The sequence below is a fragment of the Lepidochelys olivacea genome, assembly GCF_965140295.1.
Source record: "Lepidochelys olivacea isolate rLepOli2 genome assembly, chromosome: 10".
Taxonomy (NCBI): Eukaryota; Metazoa; Chordata; order Testudines; family Cheloniidae; genus Lepidochelys; species Lepidochelys olivacea.
Genome location: NC_140420.1, coordinates 31,389,401 through 31,416,382, shown reverse-complemented (window position 1 = coordinate 31,416,382; position 26,982 = coordinate 31,389,401). Strand labels below are relative to the sequence as shown.

The 26,982-nt window shown below is 44.3% G+C and overlaps 1 protein-coding gene and 1 long non-coding RNA gene across 6 annotated transcripts in view; one reads left to right on the top strand and one right to left on the bottom strand.

The window, feature by feature from the left end:
* Positions 1-26,982, top strand: part of KATNIP (katanin interacting protein) — a 179,513-nt gene that overhangs the window by 101,718 nt on the left and 50,813 nt on the right. For all 5 annotated transcript variants that reach the window (XM_084642115.1, XM_084642113.1, XM_084642117.1 and 2 more), the window contains 3 exons: positions 2,554-3,427; positions 21,852-22,583; positions 23,823-24,031. In XM_084642115.1, coding sequence (XP_084498241.1) covers positions 2,554-3,427; positions 21,852-22,583; positions 23,823-24,031 — 1,815 coding nt within the window. The remainder of the gene's footprint in view (positions 1-2,553; positions 3,428-21,851; positions 22,584-23,822; positions 24,032-26,982) is intronic.
* Positions 11,727-14,887, bottom strand: LOC311527781. The gene is made up of 3 exons (XR_014713443.1): positions 14,492-14,887; positions 12,345-12,397; positions 11,727-11,756 (listed from the first exon to the last, which is right to left on the bottom strand). It is a non-coding gene; the product is annotated as an uncharacterized lncRNA (long non-coding RNA).

Genomic DNA, 26,982 nt, shown 5'->3' with positions numbered 1-26,982 from the left:
CAGTGTACACCCTAGTTTTTTCCATCCTCCACCCTGTCTTCAAATTCCACCTGCTTCTTGCACTTTTCTGTATTCCCTGGTCATCTCACCAAGTTTCTGCCTCTTGCAAGTCCCTCTTGCATTCTCTACATTCCCCTGTGTGCGCACACCTGTTTTCCCTCTCTCCTGCACACCCCTGCATGTGTGTACACATAATTTCCCCACCCATCCTCCTCCACTGCCCACACACACACACCCCTCCTGTGAAGTGGGTGCACTCCCCCGCAGGGTCCTAGAACCTGGGCTCAAGCCCTAGTCCGGTAGTCTACACAGCAGTGACACAGCTCCTGTAGCCCAAGCCCCATGAGCACAGGCCAGCCGCAGGTTTTTCTTTGCTGTGGGCAGCACATTCTTAGGAGTGAAGTTAGGCCATGATCTGGAACAGCTCTTAAATATGCCCTGGCTCTGGGCGCACCGAGATAGCAGGCGCGAGGGACAGAGTCTTGCATGCACTGCCCAGCCCCACACCCCTAGGCGGTGATTTATTTCTCCTTTGGCTGCTCCCGATGCCTAAACCAGATGTGCCCACTTGGGAATGCTACCTAGAAGGGGAACATGAATCAATTATTCTGCAGGGAAAGAGTAAAATCTGCAGGGGACATTAATACTGTGCTTGTGCAGTGGCCACAGAATTGCCCCAGGAGTAAATTTCATCTGTATAAAGTCTGCCATCCATCAGATGAATCAGTTCAGCCTCCCTAAATGATGTAGGCCCAGATTACCATAAAGGATGCCTCCGTGTCTCAACCTACTGTGCAGTTTATGTCACAAGCCAGTGGTGAAGGTTGGAGATGCTAGTGGTAGTTTTCTTGGTAGCAGACAATGCCTCTGGAACTCACTTCCAGCAGAAATACAGTTAAGATCAAACTTGCCCTCTTGGCTGAGGCTTTTCCAAGTAACTGAATTTTGGTTTCCTAGCTGACTGGTAAAGTTGCAGGCAACAGGGAAAACAGCGGGACTTTTGGGCTCTCTTACTGAAATCTTGAATGCCTCAACTTAAGCCTTAAAAGGTATTCAGATATCATGAAGATGCATGCCATGCTTACAATAATAAAAGTAGTCTTGTTCAGTAAACTTGTTCCATTTTCTAACTCTCATTCTGGATCCCTGCACAACTATCAGACACGTTTCTGGGGTACCAGTTGTAGTAGGAAGAGGTCTTGAAACTTAAGCCCTTGTATCAGAGGACTGGTATGAGGCCTGAGGCCTGGACTAAAGTGGTGGTCAAAGCTTTGCTAATATAAAGCAAAGTCAGGTTGTGAACTGGAGGCAGGCCTTGCTCACAGAATCTGGCAATAACAGGGCTAATATTGCAGAAACATACATTCCTAAGTAGTGTTAGTTATAAGAAAATACACGCAAACACATTCCAGAAGGATGGTACCAGAACACCCAGATACCAGCACATTCCCCAAGATAACGGGAACACACTGACTCATCCTAAAGATTAGGTCAGGATGACAGCATGATGGATAGAGATGTTTTGATTGAACCAACAGGTACAAGACAGTGGGTGACGCCCAGATATGTCAGGGGTAATACTTAACTTGCTTGTATTGCTGTATAAAGAAGCATCTCAGAGGGAGTGTCTTTGGCTAGCCTAGGGGGGCAGTGGAAAGTCCCGCCACTGACTGAGCTGCGTCGATTGTCATGGGCATACATTGCAGTGTAACTGTAGACATTGATCCGGGAAGCTAGGACTGTGCTTCGTCAGCAATAAACCTGGCTGGGTCCCTTCGTACCTTAATCAATCTTGTGGTTATTGGGTGGTTCACTCAAGGTCTACTGAGCCAGCTGTCTGCACAGAGCTGGGACAGCACACAGGGAGAACACACACACACAGCAAAACATCTAATTACACCAGTGATCAAAGAGAAAATTAAACTATATTTGAAACAATAGCAACAGCTATTTTGGAACCTTAGTTTACTGGCTTCTTCTTACAGGGAATTTAGGACAGTCATATTTTCCCCCAGATAAATCATACACAATCATATAAAAAGAACAACTCTGTAATCTCTAAAGCCAAGTCTTCTCTCTCCCCTCCTCAGAGGCTTGGAAGATGCTGACTTTAGTGGAAGTGTTGTGGTTTCACTTAAATATGACAGAATACCACTCTATGGTAGTTCTGCCTGCAACAATGCAGATGGGGATTGGGGTGGTAGCTGGGCTAGTGGGTCCACCACTACACATATCTACTAGCTAAAACTTCCCATTTATAAGTTTACTGGGCAGCAGCTCATGGGCTATTTTAGCATCTGTGGACTGGCTATACTGGTGACCCATAATCTGCAGGGGAAAACTCTATTTCTCTGGACCCCCACAGTGATCCCCATGAAAGTCTGATTGCTTGGAACCTACATTTAAAAAATATTTTGTATCTTTATATGGATTGTCATTGCATTATATTAATATGTTCCCTATTCACTCTGGAGTCAGTATATCAATTCTGTTAAATCTGATACTTGGGGAAGTGCAATACAAATCTTCATGCTTCTATTTCATTTCCTTTAGGATCTTGACATAGGTGCAAAGAATGTGAAACTATATATTGATGAGAACCTTGTATTCAGTGGTCAGTTAGAAAAAGGCTGTGGAGATCTAACCACTGATTTCAGCACTACAATCAACCTTAAAGACAATAGACAAGAGATTGCTGCACATTCTACACAAGGAAGAAAACAATCAAATGGAGCTAATAGCACAGGCAATAAGGAGGACCTGTACTTAAAATATCCACAGCCAGACTGGGCTTTATTACACTGGAAATCTTCCTTAGAAGAAAATCTCCCTGAGGAAATGATGAATTCCATCAACTTTAGGAAAGAGAAATTGACTAGATTAGAAGAAGATCTGAAGGTGTTATCAACTCCTGTGTCTACGAAGGCTCTCAAGAATGATGTGTCAGAATCAGCAGTTGTGGAGTACATTCAGTCTGATGATGAGCTTACTATGAGTGAGCAAATGGTAAAACTAACTGGAAGAAAATTATCTGAATCTACAGGTGTAACTCCATCTTGGTTACAGTCCTCTTCCCAAGTGACAGAGAAGTACCATAAACAGAAACCCTCCTGGCTGGATACAAAGCACCCTTTAGATTTGAGAGTTCAAGAGCAGCCCATGAGGGGCTGTCCAGGACTAACTGATGAGACTATCAAATGTCACGGAAGTGAACTGGGGAGATCCAACAGTAGGAATGCAAATGGAGATGAGAAGACACAAATGGTAACCAGTAAAGACTGTACTATTAACTTGGACATTTTAGACCAGCTTCCCAACAAGTATTGCTGCACCCCTGAATGTCCTGCTAGTGGGAGGAGAAGCAGCAGAGGTATAAGAAAGGAGGGTTTATGTACAAGTCATGGAGATGAAGGTCTGACACACACAGGTAAGAGCTGAAGACAGCATCCTTAACTCAAGCTTTGCTTACATGTTCTCCCTTATCAGGATATATGAGACAGGTTTTAGTTACACTAATGCAGTATTTAGTTTTTGTTGTTCTCGAGCAGGACAGAGACACCACTGTACTGAGCATGCTGCAAACATATAATGCGAGAGAAGTCCTTGTCCTGAACAGCTTGCATTCTAAGTTTGGGTGTCAGTCATGCTCAGAGGAAGAATGGATTTCATGGTTAATTATGATGGAAGGTTATCTTTGCAATAGGACTGGTTGGAAATTCTGATGAAACTGTGAATTTATTAAATACTGTGTATTTATTAAACCTGAAATGTTTTGTAAAAATGGTTTAGATTTGATGAATTTTAATTGATTCTCAGGCAGGATTCTGTCAGAAACATGACTGGTTTCCTGCCAGTTGACCTGGTGGACGTGCTGGGGAGCCTGCATTTCCAGGGTATGTGGCTCCAGATCAGCCCCATCATGTGAGGGCTTCCAGATTCCCTTTCATGGAGCCTGGGAGCCCTGGCTCTAGCCAAGGCTCAGCTTCTAGTTCTCCAGCAGGAAGCATTTAAGCCCTCAGAACTTCAGCCTGATCCAGGGCTCTCAGGGTTTCCAGGCTTCCAGCCACATAGGCAGGAGCCTGAAGTCCTGGGATGGGCTCCCAGGATTTGTGGCTCCAGGGTCACCCCACAATACAGATGTCCTAGCCATGGACTCTGGGCCTTCCAGACTCTCAAGCCAGCTAACCAACCTATTTCCAAGAAAGTGGACAAGCTGTACCAAATCCTCTGAGGGTTTTTCATACTTTCATGTGCATCTTCCTCTTAACTCCCTAGGACTGGCAGCAACAGTATAGAGGTCAAGATCTGGGTATTTACACTAAGCCCCTAATGACAGAGAAGGGAAAAGGTTTCAGAGTAGTAGCCGTGTTAGTCTCTATACGCAAAAAGAAAAGGAGTACTTGTGGCATCTTAGAGACTAACCAATTTATTTGAGCATAAGCTTTCGTGAGCTACAGCTCACTTCATCGGATGCATTCAGTGGAAAATACAGTGAGGAGATTTATATACACACAGAACAAGAAAAAATGGGTGTTTATCATATACAATGTAAGGAGAGCAATCACTTAAGATGAGCTATTACCAGCAGGAGAGTGGGGGGGGGAGGGGGAGAAAATCTTTTGTAGTGATAATCAAGGTCATTTGTGGTTTAATTTTTTTAAAGTTGATTTAACAAGGTCCTAATATATGAACAGAAGGGCTCAGTCATGCTAGGTTTCAATCTTTATCTTCACTGAAACTTGACAGTGAGAAGGAGTATTAAGACATGTGACTAAACACAGCTGTCTTTCCCCCCCCCCACTCTCCTGCTGATAATAGCTCATCTTAAGTGATCACTCTCCTTACAGTGTGCATGATAAACACCCATTTGTTCATGTTCTGTGTGTATATAAATCTCCTCACTGTATTTTCCACTGAATGCATCCGATGAAGTGAGCTGTAGCTTACGAAAGCTTATTCTAAAATAAATTGGTTAGTCTCTAAGGTGCCACAAGTACTCCTTTTCTTAGAGGGGAAAAGATTAGATTCTTTGGGAAGGAAGCTGTTTTCTTCATTTGCAATTCTCATATTTAAAGAAGATGATCGGGCAATGATGGTCACATATACATTTCATATCTGGGACAAAAATTCACTTTTTTACAAATAATCTCCCAGAAGAACATAGTAAATTAGCCAATGCCCTTATCAAGGAGAGTCAAAATGTGGACAGACACCCTTAGAGCTTCATTTGACATTTCGGATGCTGCTCCTAGATTGGTTGCCTTTTCTGTAACTCATTGCTGACATGCTTGGTTCTTCTTCGAGATGTATCCCTATGGATGCTTCACTGTGGGTGTGTCTGTGTCCCTGCGCTTCTGATCAGAGATCTTCGGTAGCAATGTCTGTTCGGCCCGTGCACGCTCTTTCCCTCCCTTGTGTTCTGTGTGCTTTAAGGCGAATTAGTGTTGAACCACCCTTAGTTCCTTCTCAACCGCCAATTAGCAATCTGTTCACAGATACTTTAGGTCTTTAGAAATGTTCCCTTAGTGTTTTCGTTCACCCTTTTCTTCTTAGTGTTATGGGGTTTCTGTTAGTTTTTTCTTTCCTGTTTAAAAATAAATAAATAACCCCCCTAGTTTTTTATTTTATCCCCTTCTCTTCCCGAGGGTTTGTCCCCAGTAAGGGACATGCCTGGTTCCCCTGGGTTAAAGAGGCACCTCTCCTGCAGGGAAGCTGTAGTGGTTACAGACAGACATTCCCTCTGTGTGCGGTGCCTTGGAGAGGCCCACATTCCACAAAAGTGTACTTTTTGCTGGCAGCTAAAAGCCAGATCCCAAAAAAGCCAGGAACTAAAGTTGAAACTACTCCTGATGGGGGGATACAGTGAACTCTCGTGTCCGCCAACATCATACAAAATCTACCTCTTATGATAGGGACTGGAAAAGGCTTGACTTGTTTGGAAGGAAGGCCTATTCTTCATCGACGTTGCAATTCAGAATTGCAAATTACCAGCCTTAATGGCAAAATGTGACCACAAGAACTACACCAAATTTAACGTTTTTATTGACCACCTGCCAGAACCACAATGAGAACAGTTTCAGGCTATTGTATATGAGGGGCAGTTAGTGGCAAGAACAGCACTCTAGACTGCATTAGGTGCTGTGGTTACAATGGCCTGCTTGGTATCAACAGTGGTTGTGATGCAATGGACATTATGGTTATACCTTTTGGAGTTCCCAAAGAAGGTTTAGACGATAGTAGAAGATCTCTCTTTTGAAGGCACAAAATTGTTTGCAGTTAAGACTGATGCATCACTCCACATTCTCAAAATTGTAGGGCCTCACTATGGTCACTGGGGATCTACACACTGGGTCAGAAACGGAAATTTAGTCCTCAGTATTTCCACAAATGACGTCATCCCCAGTCCCCTCCACAGTGCTACTATGAGTCACAGCAAAAGAAGTCTAAATTTCAGAGGTGTAAACCATCAGCCCCTCAATCTTCAGCATCAAAACCTTCTACCTCGAAGCACCAGTTTTGATGCCTTGGACAAGACTCTGAGAGGTCACTTCCTACAGCATTAGCTGCAACTTTCAGACCTTCCACATCCCTTTGGATGCTGTCTTGCTCTGTTTCTTCAAAATTGGGAACACATATCTACCGACAAATGTTTTGGAGATTGTCTCCAAAGGATACTTTAACCATTTCACCTCCCTCCCCATCCCTCTTCAGGGACCTTTCTCATGAGAGACTGTTAAGACAGGAAATAGATCACCTCCTATGCCTGGAAGCTGTAGAACCTGTTCCAGTACATCTCAGAGGCAAAAGGTTTTTATTCCCGATTTTTCCTGATCCCCAAGAAAAAAGGAGGTTGGAGACCCATACTGGGCCTCAGAGCACTGAACAAATATATGAAGGCAGAAAAACTCAGGATGGTCATGCTAGCAGAGATTATTCTATCTCTGGAACAGGGAAATTGGTTCTCAGCCCTTGATCTCCAGAATGCGTATTTCCACAAATCCATTATATCATCCCTAAGATAATTCCTCTGGTTTACCCTAGTCAGGACTATTATCATCACAGAGTACTTCCTTTCAGCTTCTCATCAGCTCCCAGAATGTTCTCCAAGGTCCTCTCTGTAGTATTGGCTTATCTACACACCCTGGTGATTATAATTTACCCATACTTGGATGACTGTCTCCTCAGGATCTGCTCCTTCAAAGATGCCCTAGGGGTCACCCATGGAGCTATGGACATATTCACGAAGCTGGGCCTACAAATCAATGTCCAAAAATCAACCTTAACTCTGGTACAGTGTTTGGAGTTTATCGGAGCCAATCTCGACTCACTGCAAGCAAAAGCACTCCTCTCATAACACAGATTTCACAGACTGCCCACGCTCATAAAGACAATTCAAGCCAGCCCACAAACGTCAGCCAGACATTGCTTCCAGCTTCTGGGACATATGGCAGCAAGCACATTTATACTATCTTATGCCAGACTATACATGAGGTGTCTTCAGGCATGGTTCAGATCTGTTTACAGACCAAACAAAGACAAACCTCTTTCAATGCCCTCCAGGGTCAAACACTCCCTGGATTGGTGGAAAGACCCAACAAATGTCTGTATGGAGGTCCTGTTCACACATCTTCCCCAACATTGTATCCCTAATTGGCTGGGGAGTGCATCTCAACAACTTCAAGACTCAGGGCAAGTGGTCGCCCATGGAGACAACTCTCCACATCAACCTCCTCGAACTCGGAGTCAGAAATACTTGTGCTCACTTTCTTCCACTGATCAGAAATATGCACACAAAAATTATGACAGACAACATAGCGTGCATGTATTACATAAATCGTCAAGGGGGGCAAGATCATCTTCCCTATGCACAGAAGCGCTAAAGCTGTGGAACTGGTGCATTCGCCACAATGTTTTAATATCAGCAGCTTATCTACTGGTAGTGCAGAACATAACAGCAAACAGTCTCAATTGCAAGTTCTTACATGACCATGAGTGGGAAATGACCCCAACAGCATATTCTATCAATGGGGACCCCGATGATAGACTTGTTCGCTACTTACCTGAACAGGAAATGCCCACGCTATTGCTCCAGAGCCAGCCTCGGGAAACACTCATAAGGGGATGCTCTCCTTCTCCCATGGGACAAGAGCCTTTCTCCCATTCCCTCTACTGTTCAAGGTCCTGATAAAAATAAAAAGAGAAAAAGCAAACGTCATTCTGATTGCTCCCAACAGGCCGAGACAGACACGTTACCCACGTGTACCCTGGCAACATGTCCCCCAGTCCCTCTTCAGCCCACCCCTTACCTCCTTTCACAGAACAAAGGATAAACTCTCCATCCCAACCTGCGGATCCTCTGTCTCAAAACTTGATTCCTTCATGGTTCCAACACATAGAGATCTGCTGCTCCGAGGAGGTATAGGAAGTGCTACTACACAGTAGAAAACCAGCTACCTGACGCATTTACCTGCTGAAGTGGACTATGTTTCAGGTTTGGTGCAATTCCAGGCAAATTACCACGGCATCTACCACTCTCCCCATGGTGTTGGACTACATGCAGGATCTCAAGATGTCAGAGCTATCCCTCAGTGCACCCAAAGTACGCATTGCCACCATAATGGCTTTCCATCAGCAAACTGGAGGATATACAGTTTTCACCCACCCAAGTACAAAGAGATTCCTCGTGGGCAATCTCTGTTCCCAACCCAGACATTCCACTCCAACATGGGACCTAAATCTATTTTTAAAGAGCCTGACTAGACCACCTGTTGAATCTATGACCTCTTGTTTGCTTCCATACCTGTCGATGAAGATGGCATTTTTGGCGGCCATCACCTGGCGAGGAGAATAGGGGAGATGGCAGCACTAATGGCACACCCCCTGCCCCCTTCACAGTATTCTTTAAAGAAAAGGTTACTCTTAAGCCACATCCAAAGTTCATCTCCAAGATGACCTTGTCTTTTCACATAAACCACCCGATTCACCTACTGACCTTTTCTCCTAAGCCTCACTGTGATAATAGGGAGGCTATACTGCATCTGCTAGTTACTAGGAGAACCTTAGGGCTGGTCTTCACTACAGGGAGATCAACGCTGCTTCAATTGATGCAGGAGAGGTTGATTTAGCAGGTCTAGTGAAGACCAGCTAAATCGACCACAGAGCGCATTCTGGTTGACCCTGGTACTCCAGCTCCCCGAGAAGATTAAGGTAAGTCAACAGGAAAGTGTCTCCCATCAACGCAGCGCAGTGAAAACACTGGGGGAAGTCGACCTAAGCTACGTCAACTCCAGCTATGTTATTCATGTAGTTGGAGTAGTGTAACATAGGTCGACTTACCCTGGTAGTGAAGACAAGCCCTTAGCCTTTTTTCTGAACAGGACGAAGGCCTTTAGGAAAGCACCTAAGCTTTTCTCCTCCATTGAGGAAAGGTCAAAAGGCATAGCAATATCAGCGCAAAGACTCTCCAAATGGTTCTCAAACGGTACTTGCTACTGCTATCATGCTCTCAGTGTGTTACCTCCATATGGAATCTGCACACACTTGATGAAGTGGTTTCCACCTCTGTTACCTTCCTCAAGAATGTTCCTATCTCGTAAACCTGTAGGGTAGCGACTTGGGCATCTGATCATTCTTTCGCGGAACACTATGTGATTACTGGAAACTCAGCTTCAAACGCACAGGGATGCAGACATACCTACAATGGTGCACCCATAGGGGCACACATCTCGAAGAACCATCATTACTGCACAAGGTAACTTCCTGTTGCGGTTCAATGACAAGACAGCACAGAGCTTTAAGCAAGCAACCAAGCTGGTCTGCTAACGGGCTTCTGCCTGTCAGCTTTCCACCTTCCCCTTTATTCTTTCTCTCCCCCCGCGCATTACATTCTCCAACAGATAAAAGGAATACACTGGCTTTGTTTAACATTCTTATTTACCACTTTCTGTCTACTGCATTCCTTGCTCTCGGGCCTTGAGCCCAGTCCTGGGAGGCTTCCCACGGTTCATGTCATCTGGGCGAGATTCCAAGGTTGATGCCCTTGAAAGGAGCTGTGTGTGCACAGGTCCTATACAACACTCCGGGTGTGCCCTGAATGTTGTCAAGCGCATGAACCTTGTATGAATCCTACATCCCCTCCTTTTTTGTTTATTTGTGCTCGGCCATCTCATGGTAGCCATCAATTCGCTTTTGCAAGCCAATTAACTCCCAGACAGATGAGGTCATAACTCGTGGAGCCTGCCAGGGCGGTTCTCGACAAAGCCTTAACAAAAAGGAAATACATTGCACACAGCAACAGCAAAAAATGAGCTTAAAAAGGTAAAGTGTAATTGGCCGGGCCCCAATTAGCCATGCTAGAATACTGGGAAGAGAGGTTCACGTAAGCAGCGAGCATCATCTCATTTCCAGTTTCCTCAGGGTGATGACATACTGGAATAAGGCACGTACCTAACAATTCTTCAGCTGCTACAAAATCAAATAAACAAAAGTGGGTAACATTTGCTATTGAAGCCAATCTTTCCCATAGGTTATATGTCATTCGGGCCCGTAATGGAGAAAGTGCTCCTGAGCAAACCACCACAGGAAATATCAGGCACAAAAGGCATACAATCAATACAGAATTAGCAGTAATTTGGGCGAGAATTGCCACAAACAAAGTCTCAGAAGTCTCTGGCTGTTGGTTTGCTGCCTGTCTTCATTGAGCCGCGGCGACCAATGCTTTTACTGCTCCCCATGTCACGGGCTGGCTTGGGACGCTACGCTTCCTCCGTTTCCGTCCCGCCGTTGTTGACCCGGGAGGCACCGCGTTCTCCTCCAAGGTCAGCTGAAACTCCGGTATGGGGTTCGACAGCCCCTGGTGACACGCCATGCTGTTTCAGTGCCGGTCGCACACACCGGGCCGGAACCCACAACGGTCCTGCAGGGAGAGACACAGCAGCATATCTCCAACCCCAAGTGATTAGAGGTACTGGGCCCAGCCATTGTAGATTGGGCAGCTGACGGTAATAGACACGCGGTCTTTCCAGTACCTCGGACTTATGAAAATGCCGATCCATGGGGGTCTGCTGATCTGCGTTCAGCGTTAAGTTATTTAATGTAAACAAAAGGATATGCAATTGTTGCTGAATGTCTCTTAAGGTTCGGAGACGCAGCTCCCCTTGTTTTAGTTGTTTGTCGAGCAAGGTTTTTAGTGTGCAATTTGCACGTTCAACAATAGCTTGGCCTGTGGAATTATAAGGGATCCCGTGTTTTAGACTGACGTCCCATCGGGTACAAAAAGTGGAGAGGGCTGTGGAGCAATAGGCTGGGGCATTATCCGTTTTTATCTGGCTCGGGCGACCCATAACAGCAAAACAGGCTAGCAAATGGTGAATAACTTTGGGAGTGGCTTCCCCACGCTGTGGGGTCGCCCAGAGGAATCCTGAACAGGTATCAATGGAAACATGTAAAAACGAATAGGGACGGAATTGTGGCACGTGAGTAACATCCATTTGCCACAGCTGATTCGCTGCGGTACCTCTGGGGTTAACGGCATAAGAAAAGGTAGGGGCAGCAGCGGCACAGTGGGGGCAGGAACGAACAATAGAACGTGCATGATCATCAGGAATGTGAAACTGTCGGGCCAAAACAGAGGCAGACTGATTAAAAAAAAGGCATGGCTTTCAATGGGATCAGAAAAAAGGGAATTTACCTGACCACGTAACGCGTGATCAGTGCGCGCATTGCTTTCAGTAAGTAGCCCAGGCAGAGGGGTATGACTGCGAATATGAGCAACAAAATAAGGGAAATTACGAGTGGTGAGGAGATACTGTAAGAACAAAAACAGGCAAAGAAGGTCCGCATCGACCTGAGGGGTAATAAGGGCAAGGGGTAAATGATCAATTACCTGATAAACATAATGCGTGTCCACGATCAAATTAAAGGGACAATCAGCAAAAAGTTGAAAGGCCAAAATAACAGCAGCTAGTTCCAAGGACTAGTAAAGCTCTCCAAGCACTGTGCATGCAAATATTGTTATACAAGTGAATGAAGCGCTTTCAGCTTTTCTAGGGGGAGGGGTCAATCCATACGGGCTCTAAGGATTGCCATACTAATGGTAATGCGGATGGCAAGGTGGGTGAGGGAGGATTTTGGGCCATTATATATTAATATTGAGGGTGGTGTCCAGCTTTACAAGTAAGTCACAGCCCCAAATATTGAGGTAGACAGGGAGTACAAAAGGGCAGATTGTAGCAAGGGCACAGCCTCCTGGTTTAGAGACCGTGACCCAAGACAAACTTTGGCGCCCGGGTTTGCTACCCCCCGATCCCCCACAACTCTTTAGAAGGAACTGTTGGCCAACCGACCGGCCACTCCGGATCACGAATCACCGTAACGTCAGCTCCAGTGTCCACCAGCCCTGTAAAAGGAACATTATTTAAGAGAAGTGTTAACTGAGGTTTCGAGGGGCGGACCGACATTGTTAGAGCAACAAGTGGAGAGGACGTGTTGTGAGATGGCAACTGGGACAGCGTCGATCCAAAGCCGTTCCTGCCCCCGGGCTCGATCCTCTGTGGCTGGCACCTGATAGGGGACTAAAATCAATTGCGCAATTGACCGTCCACGTGGGAGCGACTGTGGAAGATGGGTCCATACCTGAACCTTAATAACGCCGTTGTAATCGGCGTCAATGACCCCTGGGATGACAAAAAAACCCTGTTTCCCAGTGTGTGAGCGAGGGAGAACCAGACCCACAAATCCAGCAGGGAGAGGTCCCATCATCTGGGTAGGTATGGCGCAAACCTCCCCCGGCAACTGAAAATCAGCGTCCTCCTGCATAATCAAATCAAGCCCTGCACTTCCGGCAGTCGCCGACCTCATGGAGTCTATGGATTTTAAAGCAGAGGAACAGTTGTCTAGTGGGAAACACCCCCATTTGGCCCTGGGTTCGGGGGGGACCTGTCGTGCGCTTTCCCGACCCGCTACGACACTGATTAGCCTAGTGATAGCCCTTCCGACACTTGGGGCACTTCTTTGAGGGGCGGGCGGGCGCTGTCGATGAGCAGCACTCCCGCTGAAAGTGACCCTCCTTACCACAGCGGTAACAACGCTTCCCCTCCTTCCCGCTTTTCCGCAGGGCGGCGCCCATAACCCCAGCTTTATGTGCTTGAGTTCTGATGTTTTGGCACGCCCGCAGCATGTCTGACAGCTCTAGAATCCCAGAGGCTTGTGCCGCCTGGAGAGCACGGCGACAATCGTCGTTTGCATTTTCAACCGCCATTTTTAACAGGATCTCCTGAGCTGCCGCAGGTTATCCACCTGTCGGAGGATAGCCTCCCGCAACCTGTTGGTAAAATCCATAAAGGACTCTGATGCACCCTGACGGATACTGGCAAAGCTTTTGGTAGGCTTGCCTGAATCCGGGACCTTCCGGAAAGCATGCTGGGCGCAGGTGGAAATAATGGGGAAGATGGCCTGAGGGAGCTGAGACTGCAGATGGACAGTAGCAAACTGGCCCTCCCCTGCCAACTGCTCATAAATGACACCTTGCTCTCTATATATCTGGGCTTGGCGTTCCGCCATCTGCCGATACTCACTAAGCCAAATAACATACTGACTGGGCGTCAGCATCATGCGCAACAGCGCCTTCCAATCTTCAGGGATCAGGGTGTACCCAGTACCTAGCCCTTCAATGAGACCAGTTACATACGTGCTAGTGAGGCCGAACTCGCGAATCTCTTTCTTTACGTCTCTGATCACCGAGTAGGGCAAACTGACCTAGTTTGCAACCTGGTTGCCCTGGCCATCATCCTGCCAGGTCACCGGACAAACTGAGACCAGCTCAGCCAGCACCTCTGCTGTAAGATCTGAGCGAGTCTTCGCTGCGTGAACCATTTGTTGCACCAGTGAAAGCCGCTGAGCAGACGCGGACGACCCCCCGGGGGGCCCCAGAGCATGGGGCCCCATGGGGGGAGGGTGATCAAACACCGGCTCCGGTGGGGAAGGCCAGGGAGGCGGTGGTAATAGAGGCACTGGGGGCGAAGCAGGGGGAGGGATGGTTGCAGGAACGAAAGGGGGTGGCGGAATCGGCAGCCCTTCTGTTGGCGCGGGAGAGGGCCTTTCCGAGAAGACACGCTGTGTCGCATCGCCAGGAGGGGGGATGGCTGCAGGAGCAGACGGGAGTGCCGAGAGCACCAGCCTCGCGAGGGAGGGCCTGTCCGAGGCGACACGCTGTATCGCGTCGCGGCAGAGGTGCCAGGCATGTAGACCCTGCACAGGCGCCCGAGGCTCTTTGTGCAATGTCTGGCCCAACCGCTCCCAGTCCGCTAGCTTAAGGGTTCCAGCTTCAGGGTACCACAGGCACTGGGCACTCACCTCCTGTAGCAGGAGAGTGAGTTCTCGAGTGGGGCAATCATGCTGAGCCTTACGCAGCAAATACTGTAGTTCACTGTGGTGTTGCACTTGCAAAGCAGAGAGGGAGCTTCCCATACTTACCACAATGAAAAATACTCACCGGGATCCGCGAAGCGGATGAGTGACGCGTCTGAAACCCTTGCCGGGCGAGGTGAGTGCTGAGGGCCCCACGTTTGGGCGCCAGTTGTTGCGGTTCAATGACAAGACAGCACAGAGCTTTAAGCAAGCAAGCAAGCTGGTCTGCTAACGGGCTTCTGCCTGTCAGCTTTCCACCTTCCCCTTTATTCTTTCTCTCCCCCCGCGCATTACATTCTCCAACAGATAAAAGGAATACACTGGCTTTGTTTAACATTTTTATTTCCCAGTTTCTATCTACCGCATTCCTTGCTCTCGGGCCTTGAGCCCAGTCCTGGGAGGCTTCCCACGGTTCATGTCATCTGGGCGAGATTCCAAGGTTGATGCCCTTGAAAGGAGCTGTGTGTGCACAGGTCCTATACAACACTCCGGGTGTGCCCTGAATGTTGCCAAGCGCATGAATCTTGTATGAATCCTACATCTTCCTTTTATGGACCTCTTCTCTTTCCTCTGAGACAAAGTCAAAGATTAAGGATCTTCTGTTTGAGAGAGACAGTCTGTTCAGTTCTAAAACAGATGAGGTGTTGGAAAAGATTAAATAAACTAGATCTATGGCAAGATATCTAGAAACCTTTAAGTCTTTTTCAGACAGAGAACTCCTGCATCCTCATTCAGATACCAGAGGCAATGTTACATTTTCATAGTCTTCTTATTACTCTCAAAGAAAACATCTTTATCAACAACAGCAAAAGCATCCTCCTCCTTCTCAGTCTCAATATAGGAAAAGATTCTCCAAACTCTAGATGAGACTGAAGTACTTTTCTATGACTTCTTTTTGCCTAATATTAGGCCTCAGATTTGATTAGGGTGACCAAAGAGCAAATGTGAAATATCGTGATGCGGGTGCGGTGATAGGAGCCTATATAAGAAAAATACCCAAAAATCGGGACTGTCCCTATAAAATTGGGACATCTGGTCACCCTAGGTTTGATGTTACAACCAAGAGCTACATACGAACCTTAGATGCTCATGACGTGTGGAGACTGTCTGTCTGATTTTTACAATACATGGCAAAACATCACTATGGACAGATGGATTTTGGAAAGGAGGGTTACACCATACCATTCAAGACCATTCCACTCTTCCTTGCCTTCCCTTTTCATGGACACCTCTCACAAGAGAATTCTCAGAGCAGAAATCCATTTTCTGCTACTACAGAGAACAATAGAGGAAGTCCTGGAAGATCTCAGGAATCAAGGGTTTTATTCCTGTTATTTTCTGGTTCCTAGATGGATGCAGGTTTCTGACCAATCCCAGATCTTAGAAAATTTAACAAATACATCAGGAATTTTCACTTTAGGATGCTGACTCTTAGTTCAGTCATCCTCTCTCTTTCTGCTCTAGATTAGCTTGCTGCTCTCTATTTAAAAGATACTTACATCCACATTTCCATTCAACCATCTCACAGAAACTACCTTCATTTAACCCTGGGACAAGGTTTTCCCATGTGGCCTTTCTACTCTTCCTTGGGGTTTTACAAAATGCTTTTCTGTAATAGCAGCCTTTCTGAACAGACAATGCATTTTTGTGTTCTCATATTTCAGTGACTGGCTTCTGAAAGCTCATTCCAAAGTCGAGTTGAACAAAGTCATTCTCTTCACATATTCTCTATTCCAAAAATTAGATTTTCTGACAAACAAGAAAAAATTATATTGCGCCCAATGTAAACAATTTCTTTTCTTAGCAGTAGTTGTCAACTCCACAGTAATGAGAGCTTACCTCCCAGAGAAAAAATTCCAAAAACTGAAATCCAGCTTACTCCAGAAATCACCACAAGAAGTACTGTTCTTCCTCATCCTCCTTCTGGGTCTTGTGACCTTCTGGGTCTTGTTACACCTTACACAGGATTCAGAATGAGACCTCTGGGTTTCAAGAAATTTCATTCTCACAGTGCACAGCATGTGCATGATGCTTAGAATCCAAAGAAAGTTTGGAATACTTTTCTATGGTGGATGAAGCCCAGGAATGTACTGAAGGGAGTGATGTTCAACCCCCCCACCTCCTTCAGCAATAATTACAATGGATGCTTCCAAGATAGTTTGGGGGCACATTTCAACAAATTATTAACAGGGGGTTTCTGGAATCTGCAAGAATTGCAAATTGACATCAATGTTTTGGAATTAAAGGCTATCCATTTAGCACTCAAATCCTTACTCCCTCAGATTCAAGATTCTGTGTTGCAAGTTGCCATCAGCAATGTGTCAGAAGCGTATTCTGTAAACAAACAAGGAGGTGCCCATCCATCACAACTTTGCCGATAAGCAATAAAACTATGGAACCGGTGTATATGTCATGAAATTTATCCAATTGTGTTGCATGTAGCAGGATCTAACAATAAACTGTCAAACCAACTAAGCAGAGACTCTTCTAAGGTTCACAAATGGTCTCTAGAGGAATCAGCGATTTAAGAACTTGTCAATATTTGGCGATTTCCAAATGTCAATCTCTGCCATCAGCCTCAATAGCAAATGCCGTCACTTTTGTTTGATAGAAGAGATAGACACTCAGTCATTGATGGATATGTTTCTCATCAGTTGGGGGACAGATTTGATGTATACTTTCCTGCCTTTTCCATTATTGTTTAAGGTGGTAAAAAAGATCAGACAGGACTCAGCCAAAATGATACTCGTTGCTCCAGCATAACCAAGACAGCGATGGTACATGAACTAGTTTCTCCTCTACAAAAGGAAATTCAAACACTTACCTGTATTGCCATATCTGCTGTCATAAAAATGGGAAGAGTACACCATCCAGACCCTCAGTCACTACATCTCATGGCATTCGGAACAGGATTTTGACAAATTTTGAGAACTCTTTCTCTCTTGAGATGCAACAAAATGGCAGATGAAATTCAGTGTTGATAAATGCAAAGTACTGCACATTGGAAAACATAATCTCAACTATACATATAAAATGATGGGGTCTAAATTAGCTGTTACCACTCAAGAAAGAGATCTTGGAGTCATTGTGGACAGTTCTCTGAAAACATCCACTCAGTGTGCAGCGGCAATCAAAAAAGCAAACAGAATGTTGGGAATCATTAAGAAAGGGATAGATAATAAGACAGAAAATATCATATTGCCTCTATATAAATCCATTGTACACCCACAACTTGAGTATGGGTGTACAGATGTGGTTGCCCCAACTCAAAAAAGATTTATTAGAATTGGAAAAGGTTCGGAAAAGGGCAACAAACATTATTAGGGGTATGGAACGGCTTCCATATGAGGAACGAATAATAAGACTGGGACTTTTCAGCTTGGAAAAGAGATGACTAAGGGGGATATGATAGAGGTCTATAAAATCATGACTGGTGTGGAGAAAGTAAATAAGGAAGTGTTATTTACTCCTTCTAATAACACAAGAACAAGGGGTCACCTAATGAAATTAATAAGCAGCAGGTTTAAAACAAACAAAAGGAAGTATTTTTTCATACAATGCATCTGTGAAACTCCTTGCCAGAGAATGTTCTGAAGGCCAAGACTATAACAGGGTTCAAAAAAGAAGTAGATAAGTTCATGGAGGATAGGTCCACCAATGGCCATCTGCCAGGATGGGCATGGAAGGTGTCCTTAGCCTCTGTTTGCCAGAAGCTGGGAATGGGCGATAAGGAATGGATCACTTGATTATTACCTGTTCTGTTCATTCCCTCTGAAGCACCTGGCATTGGCCAGTGTCAGAAGACAGGATACGGGGCTAGATGGACCTTTGGTCTGACCCAGTATGGCCATTCTTATGTTCTTAGGTACTGCTTAATTCTTGAAAACAATCTACTAGAATATGTTATGATCTAAAATGGAGATTTCTACTGTGGGTATCAGATAAGGATTTTGATCCAGTATTTGCTCCTATTTAGTGTATTTTAGAGTACTTGTTTTTCCTAACAAATAAGGGGTTATCCATCTCATAGTTTAGAATGCATTTAGATGCAGTAGCAGCTTTTCATAATCCTGTGGATGGTAAAATCAATTTTTTCTTGTTATATTGTCAAAAGATTTTTAAGGGTCGATTGAATCTTTACCCACCAGTTTCTCCATGGGACTTAAACCAAGTGTTAACATTTAAACTGTTATCAACTTGGTATTTATTTCATCTTTCCATTAAAACAGCCCTTATTATAGCAGGTACATCGGCTAAAAGAATCAGTGAATTTTATGCCTTGATGGCAGACCCTCCATTTACAATTTTTTATAAAGATAAATAACCACATTTTTTTAGCAAGTAATTTCTGATTTTCTTATTAATCAATGTATTAACCTGCCAATACTCTTTCCAAAACTTCACACTCATAGGAGTGAATTAAAGTTACATTGTTTGAATGCTAAAAAGTTCTCTCTTACTATTTAGACAAAGCTAAAGTATTCAGAGGGAAAAGAACATAAGAACGGCCATACTGGGTGTCAAGGTTCCTTCCCCACTCTGAACTCTAGGGTACAGATGTGGGGACCTGCATGAAAAATCCCCTAAGCTTATTTTTACCAGCTAAGGTTAAAACTTCCCCAAGGTACAAAGTATTCTACCTTTTGTCCTTGGACTTTTTTGCTGCCACCACCAAGCGTCTAACAAATACAACAGGGAAAGAGCCCACTTGGAAACGTCTTTCCCTCTTAAATCCCCCCAAGCCCTACACCCCCTTTCCTGGGGAAGGCTTGATAAAAATCCTCACCAATTTGCACAGGTGAACACAGACCCAAACCCTTCGACCTTAAGAACAATGAAAAAGCAATCAAGTTCTTAAAAGAAGAATTTTAATTAAAGAAAAAGTGAAAGAATCACCTCTGTAAAATCAGGATGGAAAATACCTTACAGGGTAATCAGATTCAAAACATAGAGAATCCCTCTAGGCTAAACCTTAAGTTACAAAAAGACACAAAAACAGGAATATACATTCCATTCAGCACAACTTATTTTATCAGCCATTTACACAAAACAGAATGTAACGCTCATCTAACTAGATTGCTTACTGACTTTTTATAGGAGTTCTGACCTGCATTCCTGCTTTGGTCCCGGCAAAAGCATCACACAGACAGAGAGAACCCTTTGTTTCCTCCCCACTCCAGCTTTGAAAATATCTTGTCTCCTCATTGGTCATTTTGGTCAGGTGCCAGTGCGGTTGTCCTAGCTTCTTAACCCTTTACAGGTGAAAGGGTTTTTCCTCTGGCCAGGAGGGATTTTAAAGGTGTTTACCCTTCCCTTTATATTTATGACACTGGGTCAGACCAAAGCTCCATCTAGCCCAGTAGCCTGTCTTCCAACATTGGCCCAATGCCAGGTGCCCCAAATAAATAAAGCCAAGCACCTCACTGCTGGGGGACAACAGGCCCAGCCAGAAACTGCTGCCCAGGCTCCAGCGAGATTTGAACTCATGACCCCTGGTTTACAAGACCAATGCTCTGGGTCAGACAGTTCAATGAAGTGAGTTGTAAGAATGTTTCACATTTTTCTCCTCCTACTATTAACACACATTCTACCAAGGTAGTTTCTACTTCAGCAGCATAGACCTATTTCATTAATTGAAATGTGTAAAGTGGCCACATGGAACTCAGTACATACTTTTAGTAAACATTATGCATTAGACATAGCTGCTAGTCTGATACATAATTTGGCGGGGCTGTTCTTCAACCTCTCTCGTTGGGATACATTTACCACCATACATTTACTATCTACTACTGACCAAACTATCCCAAACTATTGCCAACTTTGTAATATATAAAAACCGAATATTCCAGCAGGAGTGCTGGAACCTCCCTTGCCCAGCCCCTTCCCCCTGAGGCCCTGCCCCGCCCCTTCCCCCAGGCCTCATTCCTGCCTTGCCTCTTCAGAGCCCTGAGGCTCCACCATTGCCCCTCCCCCTCCCCCTGAGGCCCCACCTCCCATTCACTCCTCTTTCCCCCTCCCCCCATCACTCGCTGCTGTTCCCCACCCCCTACCCCTGCATGGGTCGGGAGGGACTTGCCTGCAGAGCCGGGGAGGGGAGCTGCAGTCGCCCAATGCAGGTAGGAGGCGGCCCTGGCTAAGTAGGGGCTGGCACAGGTGATGACTCGGTGCCTCCCCTGCCTGCAATAACCAGACTTTGGGTGTCTGATCAGTAGAGCTAACCGGACACCATCAGGTCCCCTTTTCAACTGGACTTTCCAGTCAAAAACCGGACACCATTCATGACTGCCGGTTGGTGCATATCCCAGGAGTGTGAATATGCAGAGTCCATCTTGAAGAACCTCAGTTATATGTAGGTTTTAGAGTAGCGGCCATGTTAGTCTGTATCTGCAAAAAGAACAGGAGTACTTGTGGCACCTTAGAGACTAACAAATTTATTTAAGCATAAGCTTTCATGGGCTAAAACCCACTTCATTGGATGCATACAGTGGAAAATACAGTAGGAAGATATATATATACACAGAAAGCATGAAAAAATGGGTGTAGCCATACCAACTATAATGAGAGTAATCAGTTAAGGTGAGCTATTATCAGCAGGAGAAAAAAGAAAAAGAAAAAACCTGTTGTAGTGATAATCAGGATGGCCCATTTCCAACAGTTGACAAGAAGGTGTGAGTAACAGGAGGGGTTAAAATAAGCATGTGGAAATAGTTTTACTTTGTGTAATGACCCATCCATTCCCAGTCTTTATTCAAGCCTAATTTAATGGTGTCCAGTTTGCAAATTAATTCCAATTCAGCAGTTTCTCGCTGGAGTCTGTTTTTGAAGTTTTTTTGTTGTAGTATTGCGACTTTTAGGTCTGTAATCGGGTGACCAGGGAGATTGAAGTGTTCTCCGACTGGTTTTAGAACGTTATAATTTTTGACATCTGATTTGTGGCCATTTATTCTTTTACATAGAGATTGTCCATTTTGGCCAATGTACATGGCAGAGGGGCATTGCTGGCACATGATGGCATATATCACATATATCCTTTAGTCTCTAAGGTGCCACAAGTACTCGGTTTTTTTGCTGATACAGACTAACACAGCTACTACTCTGAAACCTGTAATTGACTTATAGTTCCATTAACAGTGCTCAGCAGATGATGCTCAGGTAGCCTTAAAACTTGGATTCTTTCCTTTTTTTTTTTTTGTTGGTTTGTGTCTCAACATTAACCTTTATTGACATAATTATTTTGTTTAACACTAAGCTGGGAAAGGGAGTCAGAGATTTTAACCTTGTGTGTAATAAGAGAAGCAATGTAATAGCAGCATTAGAACAGAACGCTACCGCAAAAGAACCCAACATAACCAACACAATGGTCTACATTTGATAGTCTATATTGTGGGAATTAATTTCTTGTCATGTCTACATATATAAAGACTTATCTTGGATTTTATTTTCAGATGAAGCCCTTTGTGTCAAAGGCCTAAAAAACTTCAGAGTTGGGTGGCACAGTGAACAAGAACACACTCTGCAGGAGTCATGGAACTCCCTTCTAAAGTTCAATTATTCTCACCGTGGGCGAATCTCCAACATGGATTTTCAAGGGGATATCTTTGATGAGTTTCTACATCAGCAAAAAATCAGCCGGCATGGAGAACATCAGCTTGTGAGGAAAGAAGGAATACAAGTGCTACCAAAACGACAAGAAGAAAATTACATGGAGACAGATGATGGAAATGATTTTAAAATCCCTGTTTTGCCATATGGACAGTACTTAATAATAGACATTAAATCCACATGGGGAGACAGACACTATGTTGGTCTTAATGGAATTGAAGTTTTTAGTTCCAAAGGAGAGCCTGTTCAGATTTCAAAGATAAAAGCTGAGCCACCTGATATAAATATTTTACCAGCATATGGCAAAGATCCAAGAGTAATAACCAATCTAACTGATGGGGTAAATCGGACACAGGATGACATGCACCTTTGGCTAGCACCCTTTACTCCTGGGAAGCCTCACCTTATCTATATTGACTTTGTGAATCCCTGTCAAGTAGCTATGATTAGGATTTGGAATTATAATAAATCCCGAATACACTCCTTCCGAGGTGTGAAAGATATTACAATGTTATTAGATGAGCAATGCATCTTTAAAGGAGAAATTGCAAAGGCTTCAGGAACATTGTCTGGAGGTATGGTATGATCCCTCATTTTCTTTGTGAAAACGACACTGGCTACACTGCTATTTTTAGCATGCTAGCTAGAGTTAGTTTGGGTACATCTGCATGAGCTGGGAATCAAATTTCCCAACTCAAATGTAGATGTATCCTTTTTAAGGAGAATATTTTATATTTATAGCTCCTAGAGTCCCCAGCCAGGACAGGAAACAGATAAAAAAACAGAAGATTGTCTCTGCTCCAAACAGCTTACAGTCTTGGGCTTTATTTGTATTGTTCTTGTTTTTATGTGTATGAGATCTTCTTTTTTTACAGATTTATATTTTAGATGTGTTTAAAAATCAGCTGGATTCTCTGGACTCACCTACACTACAATAAGAAATTGTGTTTTAACATGTTAACTACAGTAGAACCTCAAAGATATGAACACTAGTGTTACAGACTTACTGGTCAACCGGACACTATGTGGAACTGGAATTAATCAATCAGGCAGCAGCAGAGACAAAAAACCACAAAACCAAAATACCCCCAGCAAATACTGTACTTCCTTGGGGCTTTAGCCCTGGAGCTCAGGGCTTCAGCCATGGGGGGTTGGGGCTGCAGCTGCAGGGTAGGGATCAGGGCTTTAGCCCCTTGGGTACACAGGGGCTTAGGGCTTTAGCTACAAGGGGAGCACCCATTTCAGCCCCAGCACTCCCTCAGCAGTTAAAGTCCTGAGCCCCAGTGGGCCCCCCTGGCTGAAACCGGGAGCGGAGTCATGGGGAGACCCAAGCCCCGACGCCTGCCACGGGGCTGAAACTGGGAGCAGAGCAGCAGGGCTTCTGCCCTGAGCCCCAGCACTCCCCGCCCCAGGTCTAAAGCCCTGAGCCCTGTTGCTCCCGTGGGGCAGAAGCCCTGAGGCCCCTGCCCGGAGCCCTGGCACCCCAAGGGTCAGAAGCCCTGACTGTCCCCACCCCACCCCCCGTGACTGAAGTCCACAATGTCTTGTTCAGAGTTACGGAACATTTCAGAGTTACGAACAACCTCCATTCCTGAGGTGTCCATAACTCCTGAGGTTCTACTGTAACATGACTAAACTGTAGCATAAACAAGGAATACATTGTCTCTTGTCTATGTTACAATTTACAATTATATTAGTTAAACATATTACTCAACACATGTTAAAACATAGTTCCACATCGTAGTGTAGTGAAGCCCTTGATTTGCAGTACTTTCACATTGTGTTTTTAATTCCTAATGTCTTGTGCTTTTCAGCTCCAGAGCACTTTGGGGATACTATATTGTTCACGACTGATGATGATATTCTAGAGGCCATATTCTGCTATGATGAGACTTATGATGGAGAAATTGAAAATGTGTGCTCGCTAAGATATGAGGAAGAGCTAAAGAGACCAAGGACTGCTGATGGGGAGGGAGATGAGAGACCTTTCACACAAGCAGGCTTAAGGACAGATGATAAGCAGGTAGGACACATATAAATGAGGATTTCTAAGGAAACTATCTTTTCTTTCCATTGAATAGCTCCAATAGCAATAATTGATATCAGGGACTGAAGCTGGGACTGATATGGCTGTCAGTCTGTTCTTCGGATTTTATCACCAGTCATATTACTGGGAGAAATTTGTTTTCAAAACTAATATTGTATTCCAATTTTTGTCTTTTTTCTGATTTATTCATGAGCATTTAATGAAGGCTATAGTGACATTATTCACAAACTTCCTCTTTAATTACATGGATAGAGATAAGACAGTGTTTCTTTTGATTTAGACCCAGCTGCATGCTTTGAGGGTTTATCTGTGTTTTTAATCCACAACTTGTTCTTTTCTGAGTGTCAGGGCTGTGGGTCTCAAACGCCAGTCCACAAGGCTCTTAGGCACCAGTATGTTCCAACCCGCCACCCCGTGACCTGTTTTAAAAGTAACCAGAACTCAAAGTTCACCTCTGACAGAGGACTCAAGTCCTGGGCTCTGATGGGTGGAACTCCAGGAATCCTGTTTGGTTCGCTGCTTCTATTTAAACCAAGCAGAGGAACAGGAATTCATCTGTGCAACTGGGTGTCCCCTGCTTGGGATGGCATCCCCTGCATTACCTGCTCCTACTGCCTATTCTTATCTCCACCTGACCCTGCTGACATCTGACTCTTTTTGCCCTCTGGCTTATCTCAGACTCTGATCACCTGGTATCCGGACCTGGCTTCCAACTCCTGTTCTGACCAGTAGGCCTGGACCATTCACATCCCGCTTGTGACACTGGGCTTAAGTCAGCTATAAAAGTAAACCCTGAACTAAAACATATTCAAAAGTTCTTTGTGAAAATTTTCTCTACAGATCCAAATTGTAGCAGCTAGGCAGCTTACTTTATGAACCAGGGAACTATGCAGAGCAATATAAACTGTCAGGGAGCACTTGTTCGTCTGTCATGGTATAAAAGACTCTCTTGTGACTTTCATCCCCTTAAAGTTCAATAAGTAGTGGAACACTGGGGAAGTTCCAAAGGACTGGAAGAAAATTAATGTTGTGCCAATATTAAAAAGGGTAAACAGGTGACATAAATAATTGTGGGCCTGTCAGTTTGACACTTAGAAAAAACAATGGAATGGCTGATATAGGACTAGATTAATAAAGAATTAAAGGAGATATTATAGTTAATGCCAATCCTCATGTGTTAATAGAAAATAGATCCTGTCAAACTAATTTCATATCTTTTTTATGAGATTACAAGTTTGGTTGATAAAGGTAATAGTGTAGATGTAATATACTTATGTACAGCATTGGCTTTGGTACCACACACATTTTGACTGAAAAACTATAAAGATATAAAATCAACACAACACACATTAAATAGACTAAAAACTGGCTAATAGGTATATCTCAGAATGCAATTGTAAATGGGGAATCATCATCTAGCACATACGTTTCTAGTGGGTCCTCTGGGGATTGGTTCTTGGCCCTATGATATTTAATATTTTTATCAATGGTCTGGAAGAAAACATAAAATCATCACTAATAAAGTTTGTAGATGACACAAAGTTTGGATGGGTGGTAAGTAATGAAGAAGACAGGTCACTGATACAGAATGATCTGGATCGCTTGGTAACCTGGGCATAAGCAAATAATGTGCATGTTAATACAGCCAAATCTGTAAGATCATACATCTAGGAACAAAGAATGCAGACCATACTTATATGATGCAGGAAGCAGTGACTCTGAAAAAGACTTGGGGGTCATAATGGATAAATAGCTGAACATGAGCTCTTAGTGCGATACTGGGGCCAAAACATGTATGTATAAACAAGGAAATATTGTGTAGGAGAAGAGAAGTTGTATTACTTCTGTATTTGACACTGGTGTGACTACTAGTGGAATATTGTGTCCAGTTCTGGTGTCCACAATCCAAGAAGGATGTTAACAACTTGGAAAGAGTTCAGAGAAGAGCCACATGAAAGATTAAAGAATCATAGAAATGTAGGGCTGGAAGGGACCTCAAGAACTCATCAAGTCCAGCCCCCTGTACTGAGGTAGGACAAAGTAAACCTAGACCATCCGTGACAGATGTTTGTTCAACCTGTGCTTAAAAACCGCCATGGATGGGGATTCCACAACCTCCCTTGGAAGCCTATTCCAGCATTTAACTACCATTATAGTTAGAAAGCTTTTCCTAGATATAACCTAAATCTCCCTTCTGCCAATTAAGCCCATTACTTCTTGTGCTAGTTTCAGTGGATGTGGAGAACAGTTGATCACTGTCCTCTTTATAACAGCCCTTAACATATCTGAAAACTGTTATCAGGTCCCCCCTCAGCCTTCTTTTCTCAAGACTAAACATACCCTCTATTTTTAACCTTTCTTCATAGGTCTTGTTTTCTAATTTTATAATTTTTGTGGCTATTCTCTGGACTTCCTGCAATTTATCTTTCCTAAAGTGTTGTGCCCAGAGTTGGACACAGTACTCCAGCTGAGGCCTCACCAGTGGCAAGGAGAGTGGGACAATTACCTCCTGTGTCTTACAAAAGACACTCTTGATAATAAATCACAGGTTATTAGCCTTTTTCACTTCATTGTTCACTAATATTCAATTTGTGATCCACTATAACCCCCTGATCCTTTTCAGCAGTGCTACCACCTAGCCAGTTTTCCCCATTTTAAAGCTGTGCCTTTGATTTTTCCTTCCTAAGTGTAGTAATTTGCACCTGGTTTTATTGAATATCATCTTGTTCGTTTCAGACGAATTCTCCCATTTCTCAAGATCATTTTTAATTTTAATCCTGTCCTTCAAAGTCCTTACAACCCCCTACCCATCTGGTGTCATCCCCAAATTTTATAAGCACTACTCTCCACTCCAGTATAATAGATTCATAGATTCCAGGGCCAGAAGGGACCATTGTGATAATCTGTTCTGACCTCCTGCATGACAT